Source organism: Paramormyrops kingsleyae, chromosome 10 (genome assembly GCF_048594095.1).
Source record: "Paramormyrops kingsleyae isolate MSU_618 chromosome 10, PKINGS_0.4, whole genome shotgun sequence".
Taxonomy (NCBI): domain Eukaryota; kingdom Metazoa; phylum Chordata; class Actinopteri; order Osteoglossiformes; family Mormyridae; genus Paramormyrops; species Paramormyrops kingsleyae.
Window position 1 is genome coordinate 34553264 of NC_132806.1, and position 15286 is coordinate 34568549.

Below are 15286 nucleotides of genomic sequence, written 5' to 3' on the forward strand. Positions count from 1 at the left end.
TGGGCACAGAGTGGCCGGCGGTGTGTTCCCATGGTATCTCACCTAGGGGACGTGGGCACAGAGCGGCCGGCGATGTGCTCCCATGGTATCTCACCTAGGGGACGTGGGCACAGAGCGGCCGGCGATGTGCTCCCATGGTACCTCACCTAGAGGACGTGGGCACAGAGTGGCCTGAGGTGCACTCCCACGTTACTCTCTCATGGTATCTCACCTAGGGGATGTGGGCACAGAGTGGCCTGAGGTGCACTCCCACGTTACTCTCTCATGGTATCTCACCTAGGGGATGTGTGGGCACAGAGTGGCCTGAGGTGCACTCCCACGTTACTCTCTCATGGTATCTCACCTAGGGGACGTGGGCAAAGAGCACTCACATGTTAGTTGCTAGGTAAACAGGAGAGGTCAGGAAAAATTAAAACAACATGCGTGAATATTTCATGGCATAAAGTATTTCACTAACTCAGGTTCTCTGCACTGTAACACTTGTCAGTCAAAGCATAACTTAAATATGAAGTCTCACATGCCCAGGGCTGTGGATCTGATTCCTGCGCCCAAGTTCACATGCTCTTCCAGTGTCTGTGTCAGTTTTCCTTTGCAGTCCAAAAGTAGGTGGCTCAGCGTGTCTCTAAATTGCTGTCAGTGTATGATTGTACAAACTGTGTGAAGACTGATATCCTATCCAGGGTGTCCCTCGTGTCGTGTCCTGTGAGAGACTAGCGTCTCATCCATGGTGTCCCTCGCCTTGTGTCCTATCAGGGACTGGCGGTCCATTCAGGGTATCTGTTATCTCATGTCCTGTGAAGGACTGGCATACCATCCAGGGTGTCCCTCGCCTTGTGTCCTATCAGGGACTGGCGGTCCATTCAGGGTATCTGTTATCTCATGTCCTGTGAAGGACTGGCATACCATCCATGGTGTCCCTCGCCTTGTGTCCTATCAGGGACTGGCGGTCCATTCAGGGTATCTGTTATCTCATGTCCTGTGAAGGACTGGCATACCATCCAGGGTGTCCCTCGCCTTGTGTCCTATCAGGGACTGGCGGTCCATTCAGGGTATCTGTTATCTCATGTCCTGTGAAGGACTGGCATACCATCCATGGTGTCCCTAGCCTTGTGTCCTATCAGGGACTGGCGGTCCATTCAGGGTATCTGTTATCTCATGTCCTGTGAAGGACTGGCATACCATCCAGGGTGTCCCTCGCCTTGTGTCCTATCAGGGACTGGCGGCCCATTCAGGGTATCTGTTATCTCATGTCCTGTGAAGGACTGGCATACCATCTAGGGTGTCCCTCGCCTTGTGTCCTATCAGGGACTGGCGGTCCATTCAGGGTATCTGTTATCTCATTTCCTGTGAAGGACTGGCATACCATCCATGGTGTCCCTTGCCTTGTGTCCTATCAGGGACTGGCGGTCCATTCAGGGTATCTGTTATCTCATGTCCTGTGAAGGACTGGCATACCATCCAGGGTGTCCCTCGCCTTGTGTCCTATCAGGGACTGGCGTTCCATTCAGGGTATCTGTTATCTCATGTCCTGTGAAGGACTGGCATACCATCCAGGGTGTCCCTCGCCTTGTGTCCTATCAGGGACTGGCGGTCCATTCAGGGTATCTGTTATCTCATGTCCTGTGAAGGACTGGCATACCATCCAGGGTGTCCCTCGCCTTGTGTCCTATCAGGGACTGGCGGTCCATTCAGGGTATCTGTTATCTCATGTCCTGTGAAGGACTGGCATACCATCCAGGGTGTCCCTCGCCTTGTGTCCTATCAGGGACTGGCGGTCCATCCCAGGTGTCCCTCACCATGTGCATATGCTTTCTGGGCAGCGATCTAGGTTCACTATATACTGGATAATCAGTTATGGAACATGGATGGATAGATATGTATAATATCGTTTGATTCGTCCTATTGTTAAGTGCTTTCTGTTGGATGATGGCCTTACTGCATCTTTTACACCACTTTATGTTTGCTGTAGGATGGAAGAGATTATTGTTAAACCAGGTTCTTACTCCTATATTTACATACTCTAATGCGTTTACACATACAGCATACGTCCCCTAGGTGAGGTACCATAGGAGCTCACTGCTGGCCACTCCGTGCCAAAGTCCCCTAGAAGCATAGATATCAGAGCTGCCTGTGCTTTGTGGGCTGTTCGGGCTGGGATCAGCATGCCTGTTCTGCCTTTGACTATGTCCATATGGGGGGTCTGGGTCTGGGTCTGGAGAAAGGGGACCATGTTCCCGCAGAAAGGAGCTCTGTTCTCCTATAAGTACTGAGCGAGGTCAGGGTTCTGCTCATTCCTATCTTTCTCGACCCCGGCTACATTACAGGGCCGTCCTCCTGGGATGTTATTGTTTTTGTTTTTTTTCTACTCCCCCAGCCTTCTCACTCCACAGGCCTCAGAAAGCAAGTGAATCTTCCATAAGCCAACCGAGAACTGCAGGTTTCCCATTGGCTTTTCATGGCAGATTATTCTGAGGCTACCAGTCAGAGCCAAAATGGTTGCAATATTTCTGTTAATATTGAAGTGGGTTTCCAGATGTAATTGTGTTAGAGACCAGATATGCAAGGTGGGAGGGATTTGGGGCAGCTTCTCTCTGTGACTAGTGGTGTGATATGTCACTGTGAGGCCCCTGCATCTCTCACATGTCTTCATGGCTGTCCCTGTGACCTCCTTGGAGCTCTGATCAGGCTGCACACATGGGAGCCCTTCCCAGCAGTCCTGCTCCCTCACAGCACTCATGATGCTTATCAGCTCCATGGTCCATGTACAGTCCCACAAATGAATGATTGGCTTGAACCTGTAATGTTCAGGGAAGGTTCTTATTCATCTGAGGATGTTCTTTTCTGTTTTTTAACCCTCATTTTTTCTTTTTACACCCTGTCTCCTTGTGCTTATGGATGGATTATGGCTTCTCATGTCTGTACAGGCTGCAATCAATAAACATTTAGACAAGTGGTATTTATAAATATAGGTTTCTAGGAGAAAGTGTCTGTGTTTTTTTTCTGAGACTGAATAACTCTGGAAACTTTTAACTAATTATTTTGATATTATGTATCACTGTATTTTGCTACTTTACATTATGTCCCATTATTGAGACAATTTGACAGAAAGAACTTACCCAGAAAACATGTATTGTCCGTGAAGAATTTTTGCATCCTACAGAAGGAGTGAGCCGTGATCATTATTGTGTCTGTGTGGGAAAGATTACCAGTCCTTACCTATGAATACCGCTGGATGGCCTCAAGGAGTGGGCAGTGATCGTCACTGTTTGTGTGCGGGAAAGATGACCACCACTTCCCATTGAATACCGCTAGACGGCCTCCAGGACTGGGCCAGGATCGTCAGCACATGTATGCATGAAAGATAATCGTGCCACTTACTCTCCAGCATTGCTGGACAACCTCCAGGTGTGAGCCCTGATCGTTGCCTCGTGTGTGTGGGAAAGATGACCGGCACTTTCCATCGAATACCGCTGGACAGCCTCCAGAAAAGCACCATAAGTTTTGTTTCCCCAAACAGCCTCCAGGAACATGACAGTGCAGCAGAACCGGACCCATCGTCTCGGGGAAAAGGTCAGCTTATTATACCTCCTGGGGTGTTTCCTCATTAATCTGCTGCAATGGTGTGTGGATTCACGGGGGGGGTTTCCCCATCGGATCCCCAGCCAACCCCCGCAGGGGGGTCACTGTGACTCTCCCGGCCGGTGGTGACGTTCTCCTACATTTCTCCATCAGACCTGAGGTTATCTCCCCCAGAGCGCTCTCAGTGTCGTTCCCTTTCGATGTAAGTTAACCCCTGGTAGCTTTCCACCCGGACAAATACTCGTTTGCTCCTCTGTTTTTCTGGGTCCCGTGGGATCATGGGAAATCCACCCAAACAGGATGAATCTACTGGTTTCCAGAAGGATGGAGGCTGGCGTGAATTACCGGTGAGAAATAGCATTATTTCACTGAATTTGTTACCACAGCAGCTATGATGAAGCATTGTGGAGTAGCAGTCTGCAGAGGCTGGACATGAGTGGCCTGCTGCGTGAGGGCCCCCTCTGTCCTTGCTGCACTTGGCCAGAAGGAGGCGCTCTGGCAGGATGGAGGAAGAGCTGGGCCCTGCTCTCATCTGTGTGATGACAGGACTGCATGGCCCTTGGACCTAAAAACTCCCGGAACTTTACTGCATAATGAAGATGAGAGAAACGGCAGGCTGCTGGGGGCAGGCGTGACTCCAAGAGCATGAACACTCAGGCAAGCTGTGAATGGCAGACGTCTTCATCATCCTGGCACTTCTTAGTATGTTAAAAGGCTACTAAGTGCATTTCTGAGTGTCTGTCTGCCTGGGAGCAGTGGGCGGCACAGCCTGTTAAAATGGCATTTTTGCATGGTGACCTTCAAGGCAGAACAGACGTATGCGCCTGTGCGTTTTCCTCCCTTCCACCTGTCCCTAAATAAGTGGTACCTGGGTGCCAGCCTGCCGGCCCCACAGGGGTGAGACTCCACCCATGGGGTATCTCCATGCCACCCCTATGCAGGGGCATTATTCCCTGATGGACTCCTGCCGCTCAGGAATATGCCCCCTCTTCCCAACAAACCACAGAATGTTGTTTTTATATCAAATTTTCTTTGTATAACACCCTCTGTTCGAGGTCATCATCCAACCTAAATTGTACTCAAGGAAAATCAAAGAAATCCAAAATTGTAGCATCCTGGAAGGCTGGTGAGAAAACCCTGTGCTCGCTGTGTTTCTGTGCCGATTCCTGAGGAAAGAGAGTCCTCTGTGTTGGGATGGGTGTCACTGAGGATGAGGGGCTCCTGCGTGTGACGACTGAAGGCTGCCCCTGCATGCGCATGAACATAAACACCACCCACACATCCCCATCAAGCCGGGATATACAGCCAGAAATGCAGGCAAGTGCAGCGTTTGCGTGTGATTAATGGCTGTGACTGATGGCTGGTGACAACAAGAATGTCATATGGCACGAAAGAAGGCTGGGGGAGGACGAGGGTGTCACTTAAAGCCACAAATGATCCACTATCAATCAGCTGCATACATCCTGCAGAGACAGGAGAATGAAGCTAAATTTTTATGTTTTTCAGGCTTGGTACCTTGGAATATCCTAGGTGGGCTTTGTTATTGCTGTCAGCTGGATACTAATTCAGTTATAAATGTTACTTTTAATGTTTTTTGTTGTTTTGGGCACAGATTTTTATTACCTTTACTTTTTTATTGGGGTATTTCATATTGTGTCAGAGAACTGTACAGTTTTAAAAGGATGCCAGCTCTCCAGGCAGGGCACAGTATTTTTTAGATTTTGTATCACACACACACAATTATCAAGTATTGTTATTTTTTAGAAAGTGTTTGCTCCAGGACAAACCAGGGACAGCTCTCGGCAGGCACGGTGAGGGACAGCTCTCGGCAGGCACGGTGAGGGACAGCTCTCGGCAGGCACGGTGAGGGACAGCTCTCGGCAGGCACGGTGAGGGAAAGCTCTCGGCAGGCACGGTGAGGGACAGCTCTCGGCAGCCACGGTGAACGACAGCTCTCGGCAGGCACGGTGAGGGACAGCTCTCGGCAGGCACGGTGAGGTACAGCTCTGACCAGGCACGGTGAGGGACAGCTCTCGGCAGGCACGGTGAGGGAAAGCTCTCGGCAGGCACGGTGAGGGACAGCTCTGACCAGGCACGGTGAGGGACAGCTCTCGGCAGCCACGGTGAGGGACAGCTCTCGGCAGCCACGGTGAGGGACAGCTCTCGGGCAGCCACGGTGAGGGACAGCTTTCGGGCAGCCACGGTAAGGGACAGCTCTCGGCAGCCACGGTGAGGGACAGCTCTCGGCAGCCACGGTGAGGGACAGCTCTCGGCAGGCACGGTGAGGGACAGCTCTCGGCAGCCACGGTGAGGGACAGCTCTCGGCAGCCACGGTGAGGGACAGCTCTGACCAGGCATGGTGAGGGACAGCCGCGCGTCCTAAATCTCACCCACTCATCAAGACCCGTCCAGCAAGCCATGACACTGCTGTTCGTATAACGTGGTTAAAAAAACAGCTGGATCTACATGGCTAGGGACTGAACGTGCCCCATCATTACTTTGGACCGCACCATCTTCTGTAGTCATAGCCTTTGTTACATGCAGCAGGGGCTAAATAAGCAGCCCGGCTCCCTTTACACTCATTTCCTGCCCCCACCACTGGCTCCTAGACGATGGGGAGGCCCGCAGTTTGGTCCCAATGTGTATTTGAGGTGTAAACCTATAACTGTCATGCATTTGTTTACTGAGTAGGCGGTTTCCACAATGTCATGCAACTGACGTAATGAGAGAGATAATGTAATCTATCTGTACGTGGAAATAAAGGTTGCAGCCGGTATGATGTAGCAGCTAGCGCTAACATGAAGCCCGGGTGCACCCCATGTACTCTTACCACCGTCTTCTGTTCATTGATCTATTTTATTCTTAGAATACCCCTGTACCCTTTTTCCTGTAAGGATATCTACAGATCAAAACACAGCTAAAGCTATGTTTTATCGGTAATTGTGTCACAGAGTTGTTTAAGTGTGTACGTTCTCTAAGAAATCCTCTGTGCATATGTCGATGCCAATGCTTGTCTGTAGATAGCCATTAAAAGAAAATTTCAGGATTTCAGGAGAGTAACAAAACTGTCACAGAAAGATCTTAACAATCCGAGATGGCAGTCTGCAGGTGTCCCATAAAGGAGTCACAGGGACAGATTGCCTGAGCGTGGATGTCGTTTCCAAATGGGCAGGTCAGCAAACAGCAGTAAAATGTGACATACAGCAGTCTTATGCGTGTTTCAGAGTAGCTGTTGATCTAAGCTCTGTGCTATATTTATGTCTCAGACTTTCTTTCTTCCCCCCCATGATAAACGATTCTTTTCAAATGTCATTTATAACCCTTGAAAATATTCCAGAACCTTAAGTTGTCTGAGATCTACACTGTCACCTCCATCCCAGCTCTGCTTAGTGCCTCTGAGGTAAATATTGTTAGATTAGAGGCTGCAATAAATGTTCCTTTTCACGAAGTGATGAATAATAGCATTTCAGCAGCAGCCTTGATCTGTCACATTTTGCCTCCGTTTTCTCTGTAGTGTCTGTTGCAGGCCGGATCAACGTAGCATAAAACGGGCAAGGAAATCTCAGGACAAAGCAGCAGCATGCAGCCTAAGAGCAGCTGTTTGGAGGAAGGCTTTTGCTCTAAGCTGCTCTGCTGTGAGATTTGAAGCCTGTTGGCAGTTTTTTTTTTTTTTTTAATTAATAGGCTTTTCTTATTATAGGACTCATGGACTTCTGGACACTTCATTGTTACATGGCCACTGATTTTTATTTGAATCCCTTTTCTTAGATTTTTGCATGTCCCTCAGGGACAGCCACTTATGCAGTGCCCCTGAAGTGACTGGGGTCTAGGGACTGGACAAAGGGCCCGGTCTCAGGATTGGGGGGCCTGCACCCACAGGCACACGTGCCTAAGCTGCCACCCGGTTCCATCCTTTGGCCTGATGTGTGGGAGCCAATAGGAACAGGCCCGAGGTTAACTGGCTTGGCACGTGCGTTGGGTAGCCGACAGGCGTGGAGACTCTCAACGCTGCTACACCAAAGATGCCCGGGCCCGAGGCTAACTGGCTAAATGTGTGCGCTGCCGCTTACCCTGCGGCTCCTGTGCCGGGGCAGCTTCACGGGTAGAGCCATCACCTCCCATCACCTCCCATCACCTCCCATCACCTCCCATCACCTCCAATCCCTATCATCCTCTCAGGCGCAAATCTCTGAGGACGCTTTAAAACCACGCTAAAATTAGCAGCAGTCTGTCAAGCCCGCGGCTCCCGTTTTAATCCACGGGTCACCACAGCAATCCAGTGTCACTCAGATCTGAGGTGGATAATTTGTGTGGCAGATTGTGAAGAACGAGCCGCAGTTTAAAGGACTGTTGGTTTTTGCAAAACATCTTTATTTCCTGACGCGTCTGAAAGCACGGCCGATGTAAGAAAGCGGAATCCGTCGCAGATGTGAGCGCATGCAAAACAGATCACAGCATCAAAAATGTGCGGCGCTCACTCTGGGCACTAACTGCTAAACCGCATGTGTGCCCCAGCTCTCCGTCGACGTGTAGCTGTGCAGTCATCTGCTGAAATGATGTCAGCACAGTCCCAGCCTTCACACACAATGCCATAGGCTGATGATGATGTCGTCCCTGGGGAGCCAGGCAACAGACTTAGACAGCAGCCATTATCACAATATAGGACAGAAATCTAGTTGTACAGTCTGCATCTAATCTTGCGTTTTCAGCTGTCTATAAATATTTTCCAATGTTACATAGGACTACGCTGCTGTCACAGTGTTGTCAATTAGTCCTTGTTTGTTATGTCCTTGGGAGTTACAGGGAATTAAATAGCTAATGCAATACCAATTTTCTCTGTACTGGTGATGCCCCAGTAAAGGGCCCTGAAGTTTCTATAAGTGACATCATTTCCTAGGATTCCCCTTGCTACAAGGTAGCCACGCAAAGGCATCCTGCTGGTGTGGCATATGCGTTAAGCTTGAACCTATCCTGGAAGAGAACTGGGCATGACTTACTGAATCTCCTAGAGCAAAAGTGAGGATGAGGGATGCACTGCGACATCATCGCAGCATCATTCTGACATCATGCTTGTATCATTTTCTGAGCAGCTGGGGAGGCTACAAAGTGGAAATTTCTCCATCGCATGGTCAGTCATGAAGGAGATACGTCATGAAGTTCTACCTTCTGCTCGCAAACCTGTTCCTGAACCAACAAGGTGTGGCATAGTACGCTCCCTCTTCATTGGTTGTCAGAAATGGGCTGTTTTCCAGTCTCTCGCTCTGTCCTTTGACTAAATGTGGATTTTGTGATATAAATAGCTAATAGCCCCATTAAGTGTCTCTCCGTTTGCTCAAAGGGGAGAAGACAGTCGTATGTATGTTGTGCCGCAATTTGCAGTTCTTGGCCAACACCGAAAAACACGCTAGGGGTGTAGATACTCCAGCAGACTCACTTGACAGGGGCCCTTGAGTGTGTAAAGCAGGGCGAGGGTGAGGGCGGGGCGAGGGTGAGGGTGGGGTGAGGGCGCGGCGGGGCGAGGGTGAGGGTGGGGCGAGGGTGAGGGTGAGGGCGCGGCGGGGTGAGGGCGCGGCGGGGCGAGGGCGGGGCGAGGGTGAGGGTGGGGCGGGGGTGAGGGTGGGGCGGGGGTGAGGGCGGGGCGAGGGTGAGGGCGGGGCAAGGGTGAGGGTGGGGCGAGGGCGCGGCGGGGGAGCCCAAGGTGACATTTTGTCAGTGGGTCTCTGCTGAAACTGGTTAGTCTCTCGGCTCCACAAACCTGTAATGGAAACTGGCATCGGTGACGTTACTACTTACTTCAGTGAAACAGTGATGGTCATCCAGTGTAACCAATGTGCCCAGTGTATCTCCATTATTTTAGCACAAGCAACTCTTGATCACAGACTTTACAGTTGCACTAACATAAAAAGGTGACTGACTGAATCCTCAAGAGTTCTTTATTGTCAACACATCCATGTACAAGTACAGAGTGCAGTGAAATACAGCTTCCCTTAGGCCCCCCGATGGTGTGAGACAGAAGTGCAAAAAATAACATACAATGCAATACCATACAATTCCAATTGAAAGTGAATTTGACTTAAGTAATTTTACAGTAAAAATTTACACTAGGGATGCATTGATACCATACGTTGTAGAGCACTGCTTTTCAGTACTCACCAATAACCATTATTTTATCTGCACAATTTACAAAGGAAATATGGTGGGCCTGATTCCTGTAAAAAAGTATTGTTTATAATCAGGGATTGACATTCACTGTAGATAGCAATGTGTGCAGCAATTTCTTCTTATAACAGCACAACTGCATACTGATTTTATGTGCACTTGCACTGTCAAGGTAAAAAATTCCCACACATTTAACCTTTTTACACCAAAAGTGTACCTCATTTGCAGTATAAAGGTTAAAAGGCAGAGTAACTTCATTCAGTTCTTGTCTGACTGCACCTTTTTGGCCATCCTACTAATACTCAAAATTTCGGTCAACCTGGGGTTTTCCTTCATAGTTCAGTAACCACCGGATTATAGGATTTATAAGACAGCAGTTCGTTGTGGTGAACTCACTTAGCAAACAGTTAACAGTCAGCAATTTCTTGGAAGAGACTTTCAGACAGTGGGATGTGGTTCTTAAAGGTGCGTGTTATCCTGACACAGAGATGGGCCTCACGTCAAAGCTGCAGTACAGGGGGCTAGTCATAAAGTAATCATTAAAAGGTCATAAAGTAATCATTAAAAGGTCATAAAGTTATCATTAAAATGTCATAAAGTTATCATTAAAAGGTAATCATAAAGTAATCACTAAAAGGTCATAAAGTAATCACTAAAAGGTACCTCATAAAGTAATCACTAAAAGGTCATAAAGTAATCACTAAAAGGTAATAAAGTAATCATTAAAAGGTAATCATAAAGTAATCACTAAAAGGTCGTAAAGTAATCATTAAAAGGTCAGTTATCATTAAAAGGTCATAAAGTTATCATTAAAATGTCATAAAGTAATCATTAAAAGGTCATAAAGTAATCATTAAAAGGTCATAAAGTTATCATTAAAAGGTCATAAAGTTATCATTAAAATGTCAAAGTAATCAAACAAAAGGCCTATCAGTGTTTGTGGATGCAATCAGCTCCTTTATCCGATTATCATCAGCATGGGTATCAGGATAATATTCTGGGTCTGATTTGATAATGAGATTGAATGTACAGCACAGTTGTGAAACACCACAGAAATGAAGACTGTCTAGATCAGGGGTGCCCAACTCCAGTCCTGGGGGGCCGGAGCCCTGTGTAGCTTAGTTCTTTCCCTGTTCCACCATAAATGATTCAGCTCAAGAGCTGTGTGGTAATTAGTACAAGGAGTTGAATCAGGTGTCCCAAAAATGTGCAGGACTCTGACCCTCCAGGACTGGAGTTGGGCATCCCTGGTCTAGATATTGCACCCTCTGTGCCTATTCTGGATGCCATGGAGATTCTGTATAAAGATATTGTATAAAGGCCTAGAAAGGGGTATATGTTCTTGGGGGAGCTTTTGTTTTCGCACCTGGTATGTCATGCATTTGTTAAGTTGACAGTCTTTTTGGCCTAAGCAAAGCTGGCTGTTTAAATAGCAGGATGTTACACTGGGCGGGGATAGCGGGGCACCCTGATCACAGGCTTAAGTAACAGAATGCTCCATTGGGCGGGGCTAGCATGCAGGATGCCCCACTGGGCGGAGCTAGCATGCAAAATGCTCCACTGGGCTGGGCTAGCATGCAAAATGCTCCACTGGGCGGAGCTAGTATGCAAAATGCTCTACTGGGCTGGGCTAGCATGCAAAATGCTCCACTTGGCTGGACTAGCATGCAGGATGCTCCACTGGGCTGGGCTAGCATGCAGGATGCTCCACTGGGCTGGGCTAGCATGCAAAATGCTCCACTGGGCAGAGCTAGCATGCAAAATGCTCCACTGGGCTGGGCTAGCATGCATGATGCTCCACTTGGCTGGGCTCGCATGCAGGATGCTCCACTGGGTGGGGCTAAAATGCAAGATGCTCCACTGGGCGGGCCTAGCATGCAGGATGCTCCACTGGGTGGGGCTAAAATGCGAGATGCTCCACTGGGCTGGGCTAGCATGCAGGATGCTCCACTGGATGGGGTTAGCATGCAGGATGCTCCATTGGGTGGGGTTAGCATGCAGGATGCTCCATTGGGTGGGGCTAGCATGCAAAATGCTCCACTGGCCTGGGCTAGCGTGCAAAATGCGCCACTGGACTAGGCTAGCATGCAGGATGCTCCACTGGGTGGGGCTAGCGTGCAAAATTCTCCACTGGGCTGGGTTAGCATGCAGGATGCTCCACTGGGCGGGGCTAGCATGCAGGATTCTCCACTGGGTGGGGCTAGTATGCAGGATGCTCCACTGGGCTGGGATAGCAGTGCACCCTGATCAAAGGCTTAAATAGCAGGATGCTTCACTGGACTGGGGTAGCAGTGCACCCTGATCAAAGGTTTAAATAGCAGGATGCTTCACTGGGCTGGGATAGGTTGCAGGATGCTTCTCTGTGTGGGGCTAGCATGCAGAATGCTTCAATGGACAGGGCTAGCATATGTAATGCTTTAATGAACAGGGCCAACATGCAAGATGCTTCACTGGCAAGGTAAGCAGTGCACCCTTATCACAGGGTTAAATAGCAGGATGCTTCAATGGGCGGGGATAGCATGCAGGATGCTTCATTGGGCAGGGATAGCATGCAGGATGCTTCACTGGGCAGGGCTAGTGGTGCTGGATGCTTCACTGGCAGGGCTAGCATGCAAAATACTTCACTGGGTAGAGCTAGCAGTGCACCCTGATCACAGGCTTCTCCTGATCCTGCTCCCTCTCATCTGTTCAGTCAGTACGCCAAATGCTGGTGCCCTTCCAGTTTCATTTAAAGAATAAATAGTTTTAGTAGCAAAACAGCCTGATCTGTGGACCCCAAGGCTCAGCAGTTATACCTTTTACTTTTGCCTTTCCTTCAGATGGGTCAGAGTCCACTGTCCACTAGTTCCCAGCAGTGGGCTCTACTTTCGGACGACTATAAGCTGTTATCTCTCTGTTTCCTCACTTGTTTGATTCCAGCATGATTTGGGTCCCAATCTGGAAGCTGCTTACTGCTTACCGGTGCTGCGGGTCATGTGCTAACAGCCCTTTGCAGTGCTTTGTACTATATTCAGAACGTCTCCTCTTTGTCCTCTTTTATCTTGGGGTTTGACATTCTGTCAGTTTGCGGTGCTTAATCCTTGCAGGACGCAACATGTCCTGTAGATTTTGCAAGAAAGCTGAATTTTCAGGAAATTCCTGTTCACAGAGGCTGTGGGGTCAGCAGTTCAGTGCAAGGGTATCTCTGGAGCACTGGCCAAAGCAAAGCAGGAGGCAGGGGCGGAGCCTTCAGTGTTTTCATGGACTGAAAAAAACAATATAGATAATTGTTTTTCCACTTTTGAATTTTAATCCCACCCATCACTGGTTGTCGCTAACATGGTTTCCTGCTTCTAATTAGCTTTCTGTTAATGTTCTTGTCGTTACGACTGCATTGCTGGCGTTCCCAGCATTCTGCTGTCTCTTCGGCACGGCCTTTCCTAGTAAGTGCAGGTGTGGAGTGGGCCGTGCCAGGAATCGGAAGAGAACAACGTTGAGCTGTTGTGTGGAGTGTGAACCAGGAGGATCCTGAGATCCTTGGAGCGACTCCTCCAGAGAATCTGTGAGCCAGGAGGATCCTGAGATCCTTGGAGCGACTCCTCCAGAGAATCTGTGAGCCAGGAGGATCCTGAGATCCTTGGAGCGACTCCTCCAGAGAATCTGTGAGCCAGGAGGACCTTGAGATCCTTGGAGCGACTCCTCCAGAGAATCTGTGAGCCAGGAGGATCCTGAGATCCTTGGAGCGACTCCTCCAGAGAATCTGTGAGCCAGGAGGATCCTGAGATCCTTGGAGCGACTCCTCCAGAGAATCTGTGAGCCAGGAGGATCCTGAGATCCTTGGAGCGACTCCTCCAGAGAATCTGTGAGCCAGGAGGATCCTGAGATCCTTGGAGCGACTCCTCCAGAGAATCTGTGAGCCAGGAGGATCCTGAGATCCTTGGAGCGACTCCTCCAGAGAATCTGTGAGCCAGAGCCCTAGACTAGTTTGCTCCAGCTGTAGGAGTGGCTAAGAAATGCTTGTTACATTCTGTGGGAGCGGGTGTGAAATGAAACATACATGGAAAATGCAGTGTGGGAGGCCCCCACTGGAGCAGCTGGACAGTGGGATCGGTATGCCAGTGCTCCGGACAGAGCTGGCCAATCTCCTGCAGTGTGTCCACATTCTTCTGCGTCTCTCCCGATTGCTGGCGAGGCAACAGTCCTCTCTGAGGGATGACTGACCTGCACATTCCAGGAGCTCTGTGGACCTTTGGAGTTCTGCCTTCCGTCAAGCTACACCCCAAGAGGGGGTTCGGCTTTTGGGAACCATAATATGGGCCTTGTTTATCCATTCCTGACCTCACCCAGCCTATGTCTGCCCCCGGAACAGCTGTAGAAGAACAGTTGTCCTTTGGTTCCCGGTGTGAAGGGATCCCCTCTGCTCTCCAGCCTCCCCTCAGACCAGTTAGGGTTAGGGTTAGGGGAGGCATAGCTACCCACCTCTCCCATCAATTGTTTTTATGGGAAGCGCAGATCACATGCCTTTTGTGGAGCTCTATTTACATTGGGGAATTGGTGCTGTATGTTGCATGAGACTAGCACTCCCGTGCACATTAACACTTTTGTGTTTTTTGTGTAAATTTGTTGGCAAAGGATAGTTATAAATTATTATTTTGATCTCAGCGTTAACCAGAATTTTGTGGATTTGTTGTGCTCAGAATTGCCTGAAACGGTCATTTAGACTTGGCTAGGAGTAAAACCAGACTCTGAATAGCCAGTTTTTGATGTTAGCAAGAAAAGCACAAGCTTAACAAATCTCATATTCTGTTAACTTTTAGCAAAAAATTGACGTAAGGCAAGGCAATATGTTTCACAGCTGAAAGAGAGTTTATAAATGGGCTGATAGTGCTGATTGATGTGACAGTGCAGGTGGACCAATAGCGTAAATGACTGAGCGTTTACTGGGCCTGGGAGCCGAGTGTCTGGTTTGCTGATTGATGCACGGGAGGCTGACGGATAGCTTGGCACGTAGCAGGACGTTTACTTGTCTGCCTGTTGCTCTCCTTCAAGCAGCATAGCAGCCTGTGAAATGTGGGGGGGCGCAGACACAAATAATTAAAAGTCTTTTCTCCTGTTTCCAGCAGTACCCTACCAGCAGAGCTCCTATGGTGGGGGCAGAGGATCAGCCCCCATACTCTGCTTCCGCTGTGGGGAGGCGTGCAAGGGCGAGGTGGTGCGCGTCCAGAGTGTCCACTTCCACGTCAAGTGCTTCACTTGTCAGGGTAAGCAGCCATGCCACTCGCCATAGGCACCAGATGTGGGGAGTGAGGGGGGGCCCATTATCTCCCATGGCTGAGACTTCTGGTGTGGGCAGTGAGGTGGGGGGGCAAAAGCCCTGCAACTATGAGTCCTGGTGTGGGCAGTGAGGTGGGGGGGCAAAAGCCCTGCAACTGTGACTCCTGGTGTGGGCAGTGAGGTGGGGGGGCAAAAGCCCTGCAACTGTGACTCCTGGTGTGGGGAGTGAGGGGGGTGGGGGGCATAAACTCCTGCAGCTGTGATTCCTGATGTGGGTAGTGAGGGGGGACATAAT

At 49.4% G+C, this 15286-nt stretch overlaps 1 protein-coding gene across 3 annotated transcripts in view; it reads left to right on the top strand.

Moving 5' to 3' along the window:
- The window catches only part of ablim3 (actin binding LIM protein family, member 3), an 83191-nt gene that overhangs the window by 5626 nt on the left and 62279 nt on the right, over positions 1-15286 (top strand). For all 3 annotated transcript variants that reach the window (XM_072717753.1, XM_072717755.1, XM_072717752.1), the window contains exon 2: positions 14838-14978. In XM_072717753.1, coding sequence (XP_072573854.1) covers positions 14838-14978 — 141 coding nt within the window. The remainder of the gene's footprint in view (positions 1-14837; positions 14979-15286) is intronic.